The sequence below is a fragment of the Annulohypoxylon maeteangense genome (assembly GCF_022496945.1).
Source record: "Annulohypoxylon maeteangense strain CBS 123835 unplaced genomic scaffold GGS22scaffold_18, whole genome shotgun sequence".
In the NCBI taxonomy this organism is placed as follows: domain Eukaryota; kingdom Fungi; phylum Ascomycota; class Sordariomycetes; order Xylariales; family Hypoxylaceae; genus Annulohypoxylon; species Annulohypoxylon maeteangense.
In genome coordinates this window covers 1-16,633 of record NW_025953265.1, presented here as the reverse complement: position 1 = coordinate 16,633, position 16,633 = coordinate 1, and the positions used below count along the sequence as shown (strand labels likewise).

Sequence of the window (16,633 nt, the reverse complement as noted above, 5' to 3'; positions counted from 1 at the left end):
GCTTGTTCTAAACGCCATAATCTACCCCTCCTAGAGGTCCCTCCCCCGCCCTCGTCTTATCCCCATCTCATCCCTCCGCCAACGTTAAACGTTAACTCCAACGTACCTGTATTAACTGAAACCTTAACCTTCCTACTTCTGCCAATACTGAGCAAAAGCTGATGATGCCGATGGGATCTTTTCCACATTACAGATGCTCATCACTCTAAGCAATAATTACCTACCTATTCCCATTCATGAATACGTACTGTGTTACGAACCAAACTCTACCCTTTCACTCACGATTTGACCTACATGCTTATGTAGTAGGTAATACTCATTTTATTATTCATACACTGAAATATGGCTACCGGAGCCTCTGAAAAGGTGACGTCCAATTTCGCGATTCAGCATCAAAATCGAACACTATGGCACAAAAGACTACCGATTATCAATATGAAAAAGGATAATCAATCAAAGTCTGTGCTGTTATTGGCTCTGCTTGGCCTCTTATCGTTCATATGGCTGGCAAGAATATACTTGGGTATTTCCCTCCCGGCTTCTCCAACAATAAATCCAGTCAGCCGATATGGGCTTGATTTGCTTCGGGGTTCACTTAATGCACCCCCCTCGCCTAAAGTGCTAGAGTGTTTTCAGGTCTCTCAACCAGTGTTCAGCCCCAATAGCCCATATTCAAAATCGGCAGTAGATAACGGGCGGGCCGTCGCAAGGGAAGATATCCCTGATGAGCCTTGCTCTGCCTTATTGATGGATCATGTTTTTGGGTTTAGTTATGGCAAGCCTTTCGTTGGTATGTTCAATGAGTTCCCTGCCTACCAGGTATGTATGTACCTAGTAGGTTCAATATCCACTAGACAATGATCTCTGACCATAAACAGGAACTTACACACCACCGAATTGCCCTTTCAATCGAGTCATTATGAACTTTACTGTAGCTTCACAGGGTCGCCAATTCGACCGTCTAGCATTGATGTATTTTGGCGATACCGAAGTATGGCGGACTTCAACTGCGGAACCAACCCAACCTCCCGGGATTCATTGGACTTTCTTAAAAGATATGTCGGAATATTTGTATTTTTGGAAATCACCTCAAAAATTGATATTCGATCTAGGAAACTTGGTGGATGACAAATATACTGGATCGTTCAATGCTACCTTAACCGCGACATTCTTCCTGGCCAGTGTCGAGACTGATAAACCCTCCCCGGCTGACATGATCATACCTGTATCCGCGAGGAGGGGAGCAGAAAATAGAGCAAGCCACTTCACACTACCGGCAGAAAATGCAACCAACACGCTAAGCTTCCCTCAAAATGTCCATAGGGCTGTCGTCTCTATCTCTGCTAATGGTCAAGCCGCAGAAGAGTTCTGGTGGAGTAATGTTCTTCAAAGCGATGTCGACACATTTAGCCATACTACAGGACAATTGCTCGGCCTGTCACCCTTTCGCGAGGTCCAGTTACTTATCGACGGCAACCTCGCGGGGGTCCAATGGCCCTTTCCGGTGGTTTTTACTGGGGGCATAGTCCCTAGTTTACATCGGCCTATCGTAGGTCTTGAAGCTTTCGACCTCAGAGAGCATCAGATCGATATTACCCCATTCCTACCTTTATTATGCGACGGGGCCGAACACACATTTACAATCAAAGTTGCCGGATTGAATGATCGGGAAAATGCTAGAATTATGCTGACGGATACGGTCAATGATAGCTGGTATGCCACAGGCAAAATATTCCTTTGGTTCGACGAGGAAGGTTCAATTACCACCGGTGGGAGCGCTGCAGTAGAGTACGATGAGCCAGCCATTTCAATCTCTCATTACGTCACGCAGAACGCCACCGGCTTCAACGAGACTCTAATTTTTGAAACATTTGTTGAGAGGACGCTGGCCGTCAGATCAACAATCAATTCAAAAAACTACACTGGAGAAAGCACTTGGTCTCAAATACTTTCATATTCCAACCGAGCGGTAATATCAAACTTTGGACTTACCGAGATTAACAATTTCACTATCACTGGAGTCGATTTTTCGACAGGGCCTGCCACCCCGTATAAGAGCATTTACACATACCCGTTATACTGCAACCAAACAATTTCGACATCACCTCAAGGTAATCTCACCATAAGTGCACAATTAATACAAGGACTGGAGCTCCAAGTTGAAGGAAGCTCCGTCTTTCCGACAGGCTTGGAGGCGTTTGAAGACGTCTCTACTGCTGGAAGGGCTCCGTATACCACCTCACACTTGGACACCTACCGTGACGGCACGGCATTCTTCTCTCAGACGGCAGATCGTAAGGGTAGCTTCGGTTATGGTACAACCAAGCAGGTTTTTCGCTTCTGCGGTTCTAGTAGAAGTGCTACTCTCGACATCGAGGGAGATGCAGACGAGCTCTACTTCCGAAATGTAACAGCAGCTAATGGTACCATATTGTCCGATTCTGAGAGGATAAATGGTATAGAAACATACGGTATCAGCCTAACACCACAACTCAACAACCCTCCAGAAACGTCGTTAACATTATTTGCTCATCCTTCTAATATAGCTAGTGGATTCAAATCATCCGCGAGGAAATGTCGGTAACAATAGGATGTACGAATTACCCTCAGTGAAGGTTCAAATTCCCTAAGTCTGGCTGGTCTTCAGTCCGAGCTGTATCATTCTGGTAGGGGCCAGGTCGTAAACAACCTTAGGAACTGTATAGCTTATGTACGTCAAAGCCCAACTAAACTAATTAGAATTCGTTTCCTCGAAAACTACCTAGGTCAGTTTCTTCACTTAGCGAAATACCCGTCGACGACCCAATAATCCAGAACACATCGAAGACAAGGTCAACTATAATACCGAATTTTCCATGAAATGCTCAAAATACTTATAAATTATCCTGACTCCTTCTAATGGGTATCATATGTCCTCTTCTCCATCGTCCCACAACATATTGCCCGTATCTTTCAGGTAGATACATCCCTAGGTACCTACCCGTGTAAAAGTAAAAACAGATGAATATATATACCAAGAAGATAAGTCCCATCCAATTTACCCTGCCACCTAGATGCGAGATGCTGCCCACTCCCAAAATCCAAACGCCTCCCGTATGCACACCCAAGCACCTCAAATGTATATGTCATATGGCACCTGAGAGATTTGGACAGTATGAATTAACCCATCAGGCGCCATCATCTGGGATCCCGGTAACCTTTTCCGCTATTTGTAGGTAGTGCTGTTTATCCGCTTCCTTGATGCCCGCATACCAAATGTTGGCCATCATCTTGTATCCCTCGTTAGTCGGGTGAGTGCCGTCCTTGTTCAGGTCTGTCACCTTAGGACCCGCGCTGCTCTGCATATCGACTAGGACAATTCGGTGCTTAGATGCCTGGAACTCGGCTGCTACTGTCTTGAACTGGGCATTGATCTGCTGAACTCGGTCTTGCACCGCTTTATTGCCATTTACCAAGAGGGTGGATAGAATGACAGTGGCTCTGGGAGACTCCTTGTACAGGTCATTGAGCATGTCCGTCATTCGCTTCCCAGCGTTGGCGATGTCCTTGTTTTGGACTGCATCATTCGTCCCGACGTTGATGAGGATAAGGTTAGGTTTGTATTTGGGCACGGTGCCGTCCGCTTTGGCGTGAACCTGGTCGATTCTGTAGCCTTTCCAGCCCTCGGTGTCGTTATCTTTCATGTCCCCACTAGGATTGTCTCCGACCATGTTGACCTTGTTTCCGTTCGCTTCCAGTTGGCTCCGAAGGTCTTTACGGTATCCGTTCCCGTCTGTGGACCCATAGCCGTACGTGATAGAGGCACCAAGGGGCATGATTCGCAAAGGCATGCCGTTTCCAAATCCCTTCGCTCGGGCGTGATGTGTGTCCCCTAATACCGTGTCGCCTCCATTAGAAGGGCCAGTCCTTGGTAAACAGAGTCCTAAACCTTGTCAGATGCTATGTCGGCGAAGATAGGAAGAGTGGCTAACCATTCGCCACTTGAGAGGCGCATGTCAACATGCACCATAGTAGGTGCTTAGTAGTCAACATTATTAACAATGAAGTAAGTGCGAAGGCTCGAGAGGTCTGGCTTGGTATGATGATTTCAACTCGGGATAGATCGTACTATGGATATCTTTATCAACTATAACTAGTACTTGATCGTATGTTGTTTGCTTGCCGCGTGATACCAAAGATTGATAGTTAATCGCGTAGTTGAATGCCCAGGTATGGAGGCGTCGTGGGGCAGTATTTATCATTCTTGGGAACATTCCTTATTCACATCCTAAGACTACCATTGATGTCTCTCTAGGATCCGGTGGGCCCAGCCCATGATGACTCCAGGGTCAGCCAGTCTTCTGTTTCTTCATCGAGCCTGACTAACAATCCCTGGCTCGGATGATGGCGGTAAGCACTGTGTCACCCTAAGAGAGCTTCGAGGCTGCGCTGAGTCCAAGCGGACCATCAAGGCGTTTACCTCGTGAGTAGACTCTGGCTTTAGCAAGGTAGAAGAGCCATCAACGTCTAGCTAGTTCGCTTGGCTGTCTCACATATGGTATTCCGTGCCTTGCAGATCCCACGCAGGGTTCATCTCATACATAGCCACGGGAGGGCTGATTAGCAGGTATTGGCATTGCAGAAATGGAAATTCTGAATATATCGATAGACTTGGGTTCATACTTCGAGTCCTAGTCAAGAACATTCTTCGCATCCTTACTTCCTTGTTCAGTCTCACCAATATTTGCGTTTTAAGAACCTTGGATATTTGCGATTGACCAATTCGTCATCGGTGCCTGGAAACCCCTCGTTTCTAGCTTAGCTAGGTACCTATTTACCTAGGTACCTACCTATGGTTTATGATAGAGAAAGAAAGTGAGGACTAGCAATTGTAGGATTTCCATCCTTCGAATATCTTTAGCGAGGGATGTTGTAAGAAGTTGAAAATTCAAACGAATCAGATCCGCAAAAGCATCCGAACTTTGCTTCTAATAATAACATTAAACGAGGGAATGTCGAGATGCGGCAAGTTGGGGCGGATTGGCAGGGGCATAGGGACCCTCTATTGTAATATTAAGTTAGTATTTACCCTTTTAGGGTTTGAATCCCTGTTCTCCACGTTATAGTTAGGCTAACTAGAGCTTGGAAAGGAAAGACGCAGGTTGCTTTTTAAAAATATAGCACCTGGCAGTTCCCTAGTAAAGGGCGCCCACTTCCGTTCTCACTTATTCTAAACATCCTCATCACCCTCAACATCTTAGGTACCTATAATACTCACAATACCACCTACTTACTTCGGTAATTAATATGGAGGCTATTGACAAATTCGATATATGGGACGACATCTCACTCAGCCTTAAATTTCAGCTGCATCGCCGAGTCACGTTGTATACTAGTTGTCTACCTACTAGGTAGGTTATACGTTGAAGTTATCACAAGAGTGTAGAATTATCTATTCCTTGACCTCCAACTCACCTATCTTTATCTTTATCTTTATCTTTATCTTCTCTTTTCTTCCTTTTTTTTAAAAAAAAAATAACAAAAACAAAAAAAAAAATCAAAAAATCAAAGGAAGAGCAAACTGCAAACACCTCTCACAGAAAATAGGAATTGAAACTTCTCACCAAGTAATTCTATGATATGGTAGAACTTAAATGTGCTGTTCTATCTCCTTTCAGATTTCTATAGTCGCTAAGTATACGAAATTTGCCTGTTTGATGGCTTGATTCAACATGAGGTTGAACCTCTGACATCAGCTTCGCATCTCGCAGATAACCACTAGGTACCTCAAAAGTCGTGCGTCGGCTTTTAACTAAAGACCTATCTACTGGGCACTCAAGGATCACTCAATGCGTATAATCCATCTCGTGCTATTCTTGGGCATAGGCGGAGGCACAAGCGTCGATCAAGTATTATAATTCACTCTTGTCAAAGACTACACTAGTTGTTAAATTTCTCTTCTTATCATATATATGTGTCTTGACAGAGACATGTTTACCTACCTAGGGAGGTACCTAGTAGCTAGAATGAGAAATCTCGTGTTTTATCAGTCACTCGTGACACAAAACCACAGGATCTTCGCGCTTGTAACCACATCAATTAAGCACTATTGGGTCCTCACGAGTTGCTACGTTTGGCATCAAATTTCGATAGGGCTCTTCTATTTACGAATAGGTACGACTAGATTAAGTCATTAGTCCCTGTATTCGAGCCTGTGTTCGATCCTGCTAGCATAAAAATGTTGGCGACTAGCTCAGCTACCTACCTCATATTCGTTTACACGATAGAAATGTTAGTTTATTAAGTAAAACCTGCGACAGACGTCTTTGGTCTACATGTCACGGGTATGTTCTTAGCGTTACTTTCTCATCACGCCATCGTTGGAAGGAGATCTGATCCGCCGACTGGTCAAATATTGTTGGATCAAGGACACGAGTCCTGGATTTGTAATCGCCGACGCCCTCCTGCCTAAGAAATCAAGTGCCATGGATACGATTGAGGGTATACACCGTGCCGACATCTTCCATCCACATATGCAGCCCTACACCGTGGGGTTATGGTTATCTTTGCCTAGATTGGTCTCGGGCGTAGCTGATATTGCGTCCTAAATTATCGGTCTTGCTAGACTCATCAGCGCTAATGTACCTGAATTGAGATATTGTATCTATTGGCTTAACCTTTGAATATAATCGCAGACAGCCTAGTTAAAATGAGGTTTAAAATGTCTATCAAGGGATATGGATTGGATAGATATACGATCTAATCTAGACCACCCAACTCTGGGCTTTCTATGTATATTCCACCGCAAGGGGTCAAATATCATCCCTTCTCTAGGTAACACCCAGCTTTACAAAATAATTCGCCGATAGCCGTTGAGTCATGACTTCTTAGGACCTGTACCGAATACCGTATCCCGGACGGGGTATTATAAGCGACGTTGAGTACAACGTATTTTACTTGGTGTAGAATCTATGTAGGTAGGTATATTACGATCTTTTCGACGCAGTTAGACTGCGCTGTTCATGAGTAGGTACCTAGGTCCTAGATATGACTTACCTACCTGGTACATTACCTAGGTATCCTACAATTCCCACGAGCTTATATCCAGAGAGAACTGGAATCCTTTCTCTACCTAGGTATGCAGGACCCGATTCTCATGCTGTCATATTGGCTTTGGCTCTCGTACCATAATGGAGATCTTGTATATCCCCTCAAACGTGCCCGTCAACTTCTCAAGGTCGAAATTGAGCTGATCTATTTCTCGGAAGCCTAACTTTTCATATATAGGCTTGCCATCGGGTGTTGCCTCAAGGTATGCCTTTAGACCGCGAGTGTCGGCCAGAGCTAACATAGGCAACATCATTGCCTTCGCAGCACCCCTCCTGTGGTAATTTGGCGACGTACAGAGGAGCGATAAACCTACGTTATGACTTAGCTGACGAAGGGAATATGGCATAGTATCAATTCCTTCACTTACCTAGCATCTCTTTCGCGTTCTGCTTTTCCGACATAACGCTGAGTGCGTTGAAGAACTCTAAGCACAATTCCGGTTGGGCGCCTTCTGGAATATCTATCATAGGAGGCGTAATAGCACTAGGAGTCGCGCTATTCGCAGGTAGATCTTCTTCCCATGCCCCGAAAGCTGTCTCGTGTCCTTCAGGGATGTCCCACCTAGTAAATGCAACCATTTCGCCGCTCTGTACGTCGGTAACCTTGAAGTGTCTGGTACTCCGATCAGCCATCTTCTTACGGATGCGGCGCTTCATCCATGTCATCATGGCCTCCTTATCCTCTGACCACCAGAAAGTGTTCCGGCGGTCCACCTGGAACGCGCAATAATAAATTTCGGCCAAATCATCCACGTCTGCGATAGTACAGCGAGATATAGAGAAAGCCGAGGAGAGGAACGAGGGTATTGGGAAAGGTAACACCATTGCGCCTAATTTTGGCTTATCGTTCTGTGAATGCTATTGAAGAACTAATAACGAATTGAGCTCGTTCTATTCACGTAGATAGTAGGTAGTCATTATAACCATCTACAGTTGGTGCGGGTGGATTAGAATAAATACCTATTACCTATACTCTAAGAGGATATCATTTGGATCCACTGTCCTTATTCCGATAGAGTCGCCGGTTGGCTAGCTGCAGGTCCAGGCTTAGTGCATATTGTCTTATAGGTTCCTCGCCGATGACTCTTAAGCTGCAAGAAATGAATGACTGATGCAGCTTGGATGGATGTTCCGTGAAACTACCAAGTATCTTACTTCGCTCGGTAAGAATCAAATAGGTAAGATATCTTGTGAAGATGAAAATAGGTACTTTTATACTCATGAAAATGTAAAAGCGCATGTTAAAATATTTAGAAATAAGAACTTGCGTAGGGGACGTATTGTACATATTGCACAGAAAGATGCGAAGACTAAATGGGCAAAAGAAAACCTACATCCTATGCCCAAAGATTTTCTTAGGTCCATGCAAAGCCCTGGAGGTGACGATGTCGATGTTGCTCCTCAGAAGGATCGTTCGTTAGGCTCCCGGATTAGGCATGTTCCTACTCACTACGATCGTTTAGCGAAAACAAAAATTTTACGAGATAAACCTAGCTATATCTTGTATTAGTGACATATTTATGCGTGTGGCCTGGTTATACAATGATGAGCATAGATATATATGCCATCTAGGATTACGAGACCAAATTTGCATAAGACTCGTGTAAATCTGGACGCCGGAGCATAACGTGGTAGGTCCTTTGAGAACAGATGAACTCGCGATAAGATATTGTCCTATCGTTGAGCACATAGTGAACTCACTCACCAAATATCGAGGCTGTCGAGATTCACTCTTCAATAAAGTATATTCATACCCTCTCGCTGACCCAAATCGCACCCCTACATCCTAATCGTATGACACCGGTCAATAACCAGTGGGGTTCGGCCTTTTTCGCATCGTTATCGACGGCATGATCTAAGTGTTCTAGCTCTTCGTCTCGTATACGCCGTAAAGTTTTTACAAGATTTTGGAGTTCTTCGCCGACTTCGTAGCCTTCTGCTTCCCACTGGTCGAACATCTCTAGCAGCGTCCGTATTTGGTTGTTGTAATGACCACCGATTTCGGTCTCGACGGCCTCCGTACAAGCCATTGCGGCCTCGCGCCCCATCACAGCGGTCGACCAGCCTAATCCCGTCGCGAGGATGGACCAGACCGGGTAGAGGGCAGTTGGGCGGACGCGGTGCTTGGCTATGAGGGAGTTGAAGGTATCGAAGTGGCCTTCTTCTTGGGCGTACATGTGGGCCATCAAAGGTCGAAGGTGTGGGTGTGCATTTATAAGAGGCGGCGTCTGGGCGGTATAGATCAAGGTAGCGGCTAATTCGCCTGCTTGGTTTACACGGAGCTTTGAGAGGCGACGTCTTAGCGCGAGTTATATAATCTAACGATTGACAAGTGGCCTTACAGCTGAAGAGAGAAATTCGCGTTGCTCCTTTGTTAGAGGTTTGCGTCTTGGGTTCTCAGCTGGAGAAGACAACGAGGCTGTTGAGACTGTCGCATTGGATTTTTGAGTCGTGCTTAGGAATCGTCTTCGGGTCGGCTGGGTAACCGTGCATAGAGGTATAAGAAAGTCACGTAAGGGTGATGACGATGAGTTATTAGGCACTATGTGCATTTGTATTCTTGCTCTTGATAAAGACATGGTTGGTCCGAAATAGATATGCTTCAATATGATATGTATGATACTTTATGAATGAATGAATTAAGCTTTTCTATTATTCTTCGTGTTATACCTAGGTATAGCGTCGTACCAACTCTAGTGGTAGGTACTGGGTAAGATTTAAAGTTATGTAATGAGATACTAACCATATTAAGTAAAAGGCAATTTAGAGTGCCAATGAGGACAATCGAACTTTAGAGTTATCCAATCAATGCTCTTATCCGGGCTACATGCTTTACTTACAGCTGATGAGGCTGTAAAGTCAACTTCTTCAATTCTCCCATAACTTGTCTGATCCCGACCGACCTTGCTTCATCAATAAGTGAAGCCTACCATTTCTCAATTGCTTCATTCTATTTTCTGAATATTATCATTTGGCTTGATTGCTATCGTCTTTTTGAACCGTGTAATTGTACAGATATATAGTGCGTGTTACCTGTATCGCGCATCTCGTCGCGCCTCATCGCAAGCTAATCGCATTCATCGAGCTGCACTTAACGACCTACTATCACCCACGAGAATACGACCTCAAATAAAACCGTGTCACTATGGCTGATCTTGATGAAGAGATCTTAGCCCTTGTTGGCGGTGACGATGAATCATCAGATGAGGAACAAGATGTAGATGTTAGCCGTTCCACATCTAGGACCCCCGATGCCGATGCAAAGAAGCAGGCAAAAGACACAAAGCAGAAGACTAGTAGGAAACATGATGATTCAGACGAAGAGGAAGGAGAGGCGTGAGTTTTGCACCTTCCTTATTACCATCGTTGTTATTGTTATTGTTACCGACACTACCTTCGCTCCTTCCCCGTACCAAGCACGCTTTTTCTATTTTTGCTCAACCATCGCTCTTGACATGTCCTACACACCTTAGAGTCCTTGGAGCGCCTGCCTACCGGTACCTATCCTACTAATTCCTCCCGTCATATAAATATCTACTTCTTTAACGGCAAAACCACCCCCACCTGTTGCCTAATATCTTTACAACTTTTAACACCTTGACTTTAATACCTGGACAAGTCATCCCGAGAATCTATTTGTTTGCCTCTCATAAGCTGGGGGTCGCCATCAATCTTCTTTCCCATCTTTACTCTTGGTTCCACACCAATAATTTGCCTCTGCTAACTCTTCACCATGTTTCTTGACAGCTCTTCGATTGCTTCCCCTGCCTCGCAAGACTCTGCTCCTATGGATGAATCTGACTCCGATGACGACGTGTTCCAGACGAACAACGCCAACGGTAAAGTAGATGATGATGTCGACAATAAGTACCCTGTCGATGGAATCTATGCAAGCGAATTGGAGAAAGAGGAAATTCTAGCCATGCCCGAGCTTGAGCGAGAACAATTGCTTTCTCACCGCCAGGAGCAAGTCGACCGCCAGCGGCAAAACACACTACTACGTCGATTGCTATTGAAGACGAGAGAGGATGATAGCCAGCCAGACAAGAAGCGCAAAGCGGGTTCTGCTGACCTGGATGACCCTCAACGCAAGACCTCACGGCAGAGAACAAGAGTCGGTGGATCAAAGGTGGGCGAGACAAGCGCTGGAATAGAGTCCCTCCGACGTGCCCGAGCCGAAAAGAGCGATCGACTGCGCCGTAGAGAAGAGGATAGGGAACGCAACAAGAAGTCATATTCCGCCTCGCGCGATAGTGTTGACCGTGACATTGATGGTGATAGCGACGGCGGTTGGGCGGGCGCATCTAGGAACAGGCCTTCCAAGTCGCGAACTCCGGAAATTAAAGAAATCCCATTTGCTGACTTGCGCGATATCGAGCGCATCCGACTTGGTCGCACCCGATTTGCCCAAGTCTGCTTCTTCCCTGGGTTTGATGAAGCTATCACCGGTTGTTACGTTCGTGTTTCTCTTGGTCCGGGTCCCGATGGTGTGCCTGTTTATCGGATGGCTATAATCAAAGGTATATATACCTCGGGGAAAAAAAAAATAAAAACTAAACCCAGCACTTCTATACTAACAATAAAATTTTAGGCTTTACGCAAGGCAAAGCATATGCTATGAGCAAGCCGAACGGCCAGACTTTTGTCACCGACCAGTACATTAGGGCCGCTCACGGCAAATCCGAAAGGGATTGGCCGTTCATCATTTGCTCTGATTCTTCATTCACTGACGTATGTCACCGCTCTCCTATTCTACGAACTAGATTTTAATATGTCACAGGCCGAGTTCAACCGTTACAAGAAGGTTTGCCAGGACGAGGGCGTTCTCTTCCCCAGAAGGCCAACACTAGATGCTAAGATTAATGACATCAATAGCCTCATAGATCATACCTGGACCAACACCGAGGTGAATGCCAAGATTGAGCGAGAGCGAGCTCTTCTCAGCAAATTTCAACCCGCGGAACGAAATCGGTTGGTCAAGTCAATCGAGGAAGCCAAAGAACGCGGAGATGACGCGCTAGTTTCGGAGTTGCAAGACCAGCTGGACTCTCTCGAGACTCCGCGCTTGGCATTTAAGACTAGTTTGGCACAGGCCTCCAAGTCTCCAAACTTGGCTCCCTCACAGCAGGAGCGCCTAGCTGCCCTGAATGCCGAGAATCGACGACGCAACGTGGAAGCAGTGCGTAAGGCTCAGATGAATGAGAAAGCGAAAGCGCGCCAGATCGAGTCCCGCCTTGCGCGAGGGGAAGATGGTGGAGACGCCTCGCGCCGTCTTAAAGCCAGACCCAAGTCCGGGCAGGAGATCAACGAAACTGCCGAGCAAAAGTCGGCGCCTATCAATGTCAGCAGCGCGTTAGACACGCCAGCCAACGGAACACCAAAGCAAACTGCCACTACGAGGTTGCCAATGCTACCTCATCTACAGAAGCTCCAGGCACAAAATCATCAAACAGGAAAGGATAAGAAGGGAATCCCACAGATCCATAAGCCAATCGTGGATGATGATATCATCGCATCTCTGGATCTTGATATCGAGGTTGAAATCGACTAAATGGTGAAAGGGACGTTATGGGGCGTGGATTACCGTAGTGATCGTGCAAGTCTTCTTCCAGCCTATTTCTTATCTTGCAGGCTGGGAGATAGCGTATCTGATCTCTGTATTCCGAGGGCTATATTATCACCGGTTTATTCGCGCAGCCTCGAACGATGTCGCACTCTCAACTAAGTGGAAATTAATTAGACACGGTGCTAGTAGCAAATAGGAACATCAATGCAGTAGGTAAATGACCTGAATATACAGACAAGTGTATAGGAACTTAGTCATTGCGTGAGATTATTCGGGGAATGGATTACTCTTTCTACTCTCTCCCCGAAACGCGATTTACCATCTCAGCCATTCTAACAAAGCACTAGGTACCATTAGTGTAACCTAAGGTTACCTAGACGAACTGCGGTGGAACTAGGGGTTCCTCCCTCGCAAAGATCTGTACCTATAGAGAGATAAGCCGTCCGATACTCAACAACTTAACTCTTAATGATCAATACTTTTGCAATGGGTCCTGAAAATATCGGTAATACAGGCTATCAATCGTGAAGTCCGAAATGAACGGCTTAAACTCTTTGACAAACACAAAATTTAGGAGACGGCGTACGTGATATGTATTAATGAAGTTGTTACTCGCTGAAGTTTTGGAGAATCATCATCAAGACATGCCCGCTGCAGGAATAATCAATAAATTCGCATTCAAAAGTCAAGTTGATCTAGATTTCTCTATCCTCAACTTTCCCGATTTAGAATCAGAATGCCTATAAAGCGCTACGAGTCTGTTCCTGCGATATCGCGCTTCCTAGCCAGAGTGGCGAGGAATGATTTTACAAGGCGTCTATGGCCGAGGACCTAGCCACCTACTAGGTAGAGTCGGATACGGCATTTAAAAAAAAAGTTGTAGCTCCGGGACTTCCCTACCCTAAAAGCCCCAGAGATGACTACCTGTTCCCACATGGCGAGGCTTACTAGTACCTAACTATGAAATTTGAAGCGCTGGACTCTTGTGGTGCTAGGTACATCAATTGATATTATCAAACCCGGGATCTTTCGGTGCTAATGGGATATCTTTCTATAAAGGTTCTGATTCATATGTTAGAGTTAGTCTACCTACCTAGGTACCTAAGGGTCCTATCCTACCTAGTAGTCTTTCTTTAATAGGTTTACCCTAGCTTTTAGGTATGTACTGTAACTATATACCTAGGGCAGCTAGCATTTCCATTTGTCGATTTGTCAGCATGCCGCAATTCCAGATCCATTACTGCTATGCACATTTTCCAACCCAATTTCAAGTTTCCTATTTCTTGAAATTAGAATATTATAGTATATGGAACATATCGAGAGGAATAGAGGATTTTTCTAGGTAACAATCTGACTTCTTGCCCCATTTTCTCATGAAAATAAATTTACCTTAAAGGCGGTCCTAGTTCTCAAACGCTTCCGATCACGTCCACGAGAATGGAGACAAATTCTCGTCGTAAAGCCTGTATGTTAGGATCCTAATCTCAACCTCATAGTATTTTGAGCTTACTAATTTCTCTTCGTACGTAAGGTGATACTTGCTTCAAGAAGAAAATCAAGTGCGACATGTTGAAACCAACATGCTCAAACTGTTTACTGTATAAAGTACCTTGTAGCACAACTATACTTCGAAGGAGACCAAACCCGGTTCCTCCGAAAGGGATACAGACAGTAATCCCTGCTGTGAGTGGTGATAGCCTCGAGGCTCGTCTTGCGCGAATCGAGGCGAAGCTGGATAGACTTGGTGGCCCTGGCCCTTCTACAACGGCAGATCAACTACTCGATAGTGAATCGTGTCGAGTTGAGGAGTCTACCGCATCACCAACAGCAGGTCCATCGAGTTCATGTGCTCCAGTCCATCGCGGAGATTATCATATACCACCACTTACGGAGATATTGCCCATCATCGAAGACTATTTTAATAACTTTAATCCCGCCCTTCCACTTTTTCATCAAAGCCATTTCATGCATATGTTATACGATTTTTATTCCAGGCAGGAAGAGACTAAGGATTCAAGAGCCGCCTGGGCCGCTGTGAATGTAGTTCTCGCTATTGGATATCGCATTCGTTCAATTGAGACTGAAAACATAATGGTCGGGTTTGACGATGGAAAGGCTAAGAAGTGTATCGATAATGCCCAGAAGGAACTGGACGAGCTTGTCACTCGTGAAGAAGACACACTCGGGGTTCAGGTCCTCTTAGGCTTAGTGAGTACGTGCCTGGATAGTCCACTAAATCCGCCAACCTCAGACCAACCCCTATCTTCGATGGGAAGCAACCGCTAACCCAAAGCTACCTACACAGTACTCTTCCAAACAAACACCGATCAAAAGCCAGCTTCGGTATTAATCGGCACAGCCGTTCGGTTAGCTCATAGGTTGCAGCTTCATATAAAATCTACTTTATCCGATTATGCTCCAGAAGTGGCACGTCACAGAAGTAACTTATTCTGGCTTTGTTACTGCTTAGATAAGGTAAGTGTTTTCTCGCTACTGTAGGCGCCTCGAAACTGACAGTGGTCAAGGATGTTAGTCTTCGCTCGAAGATTCCATCCATCCAGGACGACGGAGATGTAGACCTGGACCTCCCAGGAACGGAGTCCGGCGATGATGGAAACTATCTTTCGAGTATTGATGGGCATACGCAGCTTAACTATCTCCGGGTTAGGGTCCAACTCGCCTATCTGGAAGGGAAGGTATATGATGACCTGCTCAGTAACCGATCTACGAAGGTGTCCTCGGAAACCCGGCAAGCAAGAGCTGCACACCTCTTTCGACTTCTTGATCAGTGGTTGCGGAAGATACCTGAAGAACTCCGACTCGAGAATATCACAAAAACGGTAGACAAGGCGCCACTGACACATATGATCCTCCTCTATCACACGTATTTAATGTGCTCCGCTACGTTGAATGGTCTTTACTCTCTCGCGTCGCCGTGGATTAAGTCAGTCAGTGGGTTTACCGTAGCAGCCCTTGAGCATTTCGACTTCCAGGCTCATGCTTGTATGAGACATCAACAACCGCTATTGCCACAATTTTGGGATACCTGTGTAAGCACTAGTCGTGGATGTTTGCAAATATTGAACAATAAAACTTACAGTGGATGCAACCTTTGGTGAGTGCACTGAGCCAACCCCCCCCCCCCATAAATTCAGTGGTTGATGAATCTAACCATCTGTAGGATAAGTGGCTGTGCATACTTCTCGGCATTCATCGTCTTACTGGCTAACATAATCTATTTCCCTTTACACGGGCTAGTAGATCATGATCGAGGACTTACCATAACCATTATGGGACGTATGGAGAATCTACTTGCGTACGCGGGATCAGAATCATTTCAGAAGCTGCATATGGTTCTCGTTGGCTTGGGACAGGCAGCGGACCGGGCAGCCGAGCAGGCCAAGATGCAAACCGAGACCCATGAATCCGTGCCATCTGTCAATACACAACCACATTGCTCTTGGTACCCTTCGTCATCATCCGAGGGGCTTCCTGATGATCCAGGCCACAACTTAGTTAGTGAATTCAATCGCATGCTTAGACACTAACATGAAAAGTCATTGCTAATCTCATTCAGGTTCCGGAGTGGACGTGGCCGCAAGTATCGACACTTGATGACTTCGGTATGGGGTTCGAATTTGATGATGGGACTTCATTGCCCGAATTCATGCGATCCTCTTAAATAATGATATCAAGAAGTAGTATCTATTAATACGTTCGACTTCGTTCATACAAAGATCTATAGAGGTTCATGTAGGTGAAAGATCTAGAATGATAATGATATCTTTTAACATGCATTAGGTATATAACTAGTGTACATTATGCATATGGATACATCCGTGATGTATGTAGCCAATTAGAATGCTGGCCAATTGTGAGATCAGTAAGTCAAAGAAGGGGGTATTCGTATGGGGGGGGTATTCGGCAGCCCCACTTTTGTGGTGAGACCCTAATCATATATGGTATAGCGCAATACATT

The 16,633-nt window shown here is 45.4% G+C and overlaps 6 protein-coding genes across 6 annotated transcripts; 3 read left to right on the top strand and 3 right to left on the bottom strand.

Annotated features, from left to right (window-relative positions):
- Positions 1 to 105: 105 nt before the first annotated feature.
- Positions 106 to 2,876, top strand: GGS22DRAFT_54560 (uncharacterized protein). Its single transcript, XM_047967377.1, has 2 exons — positions 106 to 790; positions 879 to 2,876. The coding sequence occupies exons 1-2, from the start codon at positions 343 to 345 to the stop codon at positions 2,582 to 2,584; spliced, it is 2,154 nt and encodes a 717-aa protein (XP_047815480.1). The 5' UTR covers positions 106 to 342; the 3' UTR covers positions 2,585 to 2,876.
- Positions 2,876 to 4,280, bottom strand: GGS22DRAFT_54564 (carbohydrate esterase family 3 protein). Its single transcript, XM_047967378.1, has 2 exons — positions 3,972 to 4,280; positions 2,876 to 3,922 (listed from the first exon to the last, which is right to left on the bottom strand). Exons 1-2 carry the CDS (start codon positions 4,030 to 4,032, stop codon positions 3,168 to 3,170), a joined length of 816 nt encoding a protein of 271 aa, XP_047815479.1. The 5' UTR covers positions 4,033 to 4,280; the 3' UTR covers positions 2,876 to 3,167.
- Positions 4,281 to 6,778: 2,498 nt separating this feature from the next.
- GGS22DRAFT_171516 (acyl-CoA N-acyltransferase) lies at positions 6,779 to 8,134 on the bottom strand. The gene is made up of 2 exons (XM_047962617.1): positions 7,457 to 8,134; positions 6,779 to 7,398 (listed from the first exon to the last, which is right to left on the bottom strand). Exons 1-2 carry the CDS (start codon positions 7,911 to 7,913, stop codon positions 7,142 to 7,144), a joined length of 714 nt encoding a protein of 237 aa, XP_047815478.1. The 5' UTR covers positions 7,914 to 8,134; the 3' UTR covers positions 6,779 to 7,141.
- A 42-nt stretch (positions 8,135 to 8,176) lies between these two features.
- GGS22DRAFT_171515 (COQ7-domain-containing protein) lies at positions 8,177 to 9,756 on the bottom strand. The gene is made up of 2 exons (XM_047962616.1): positions 9,431 to 9,756; positions 8,177 to 9,370 (listed from the first exon to the last, which is right to left on the bottom strand). Exons 1-2 carry the CDS (start codon positions 9,665 to 9,667, stop codon positions 8,837 to 8,839), a joined length of 771 nt encoding a protein of 256 aa, XP_047815477.1. The 5' UTR covers positions 9,668 to 9,756; the 3' UTR covers positions 8,177 to 8,836.
- A 203-nt stretch (positions 9,757 to 9,959) lies between these two features.
- Positions 9,960 to 13,384, top strand: GGS22DRAFT_171512 (plus-3-domain-containing protein). Its single transcript, XM_047962615.1, has 4 exons — positions 9,960 to 10,424; positions 10,836 to 11,608; positions 11,680 to 11,819; positions 11,869 to 13,384. The coding sequence occupies exons 1-4, from the start codon at positions 10,234 to 10,236 to the stop codon at positions 12,637 to 12,639; spliced, it is 1,875 nt and encodes a 624-aa protein (XP_047815476.1). The 5' UTR covers positions 9,960 to 10,233; the 3' UTR covers positions 12,640 to 13,384.
- Positions 13,385 to 13,957: 573 nt separating this feature from the next.
- Positions 13,958 to 16,521, top strand: GGS22DRAFT_171507 (uncharacterized protein). The gene is made up of 7 exons (XM_047962614.1): positions 13,958 to 13,996; positions 14,061 to 14,119; positions 14,186 to 14,866; positions 14,960 to 15,129; positions 15,180 to 15,769; positions 15,836 to 16,169; positions 16,232 to 16,521. The coding sequence occupies exons 2-7, from the start codon at positions 14,092 to 14,094 to the stop codon at positions 16,334 to 16,336; spliced, it is 1,908 nt and encodes a 635-aa protein (XP_047815475.1). The 5' UTR covers positions 13,958 to 13,996; positions 14,061 to 14,091; the 3' UTR covers positions 16,337 to 16,521.
- Positions 16,522 to 16,633: the final 112 nt, after the last annotated feature.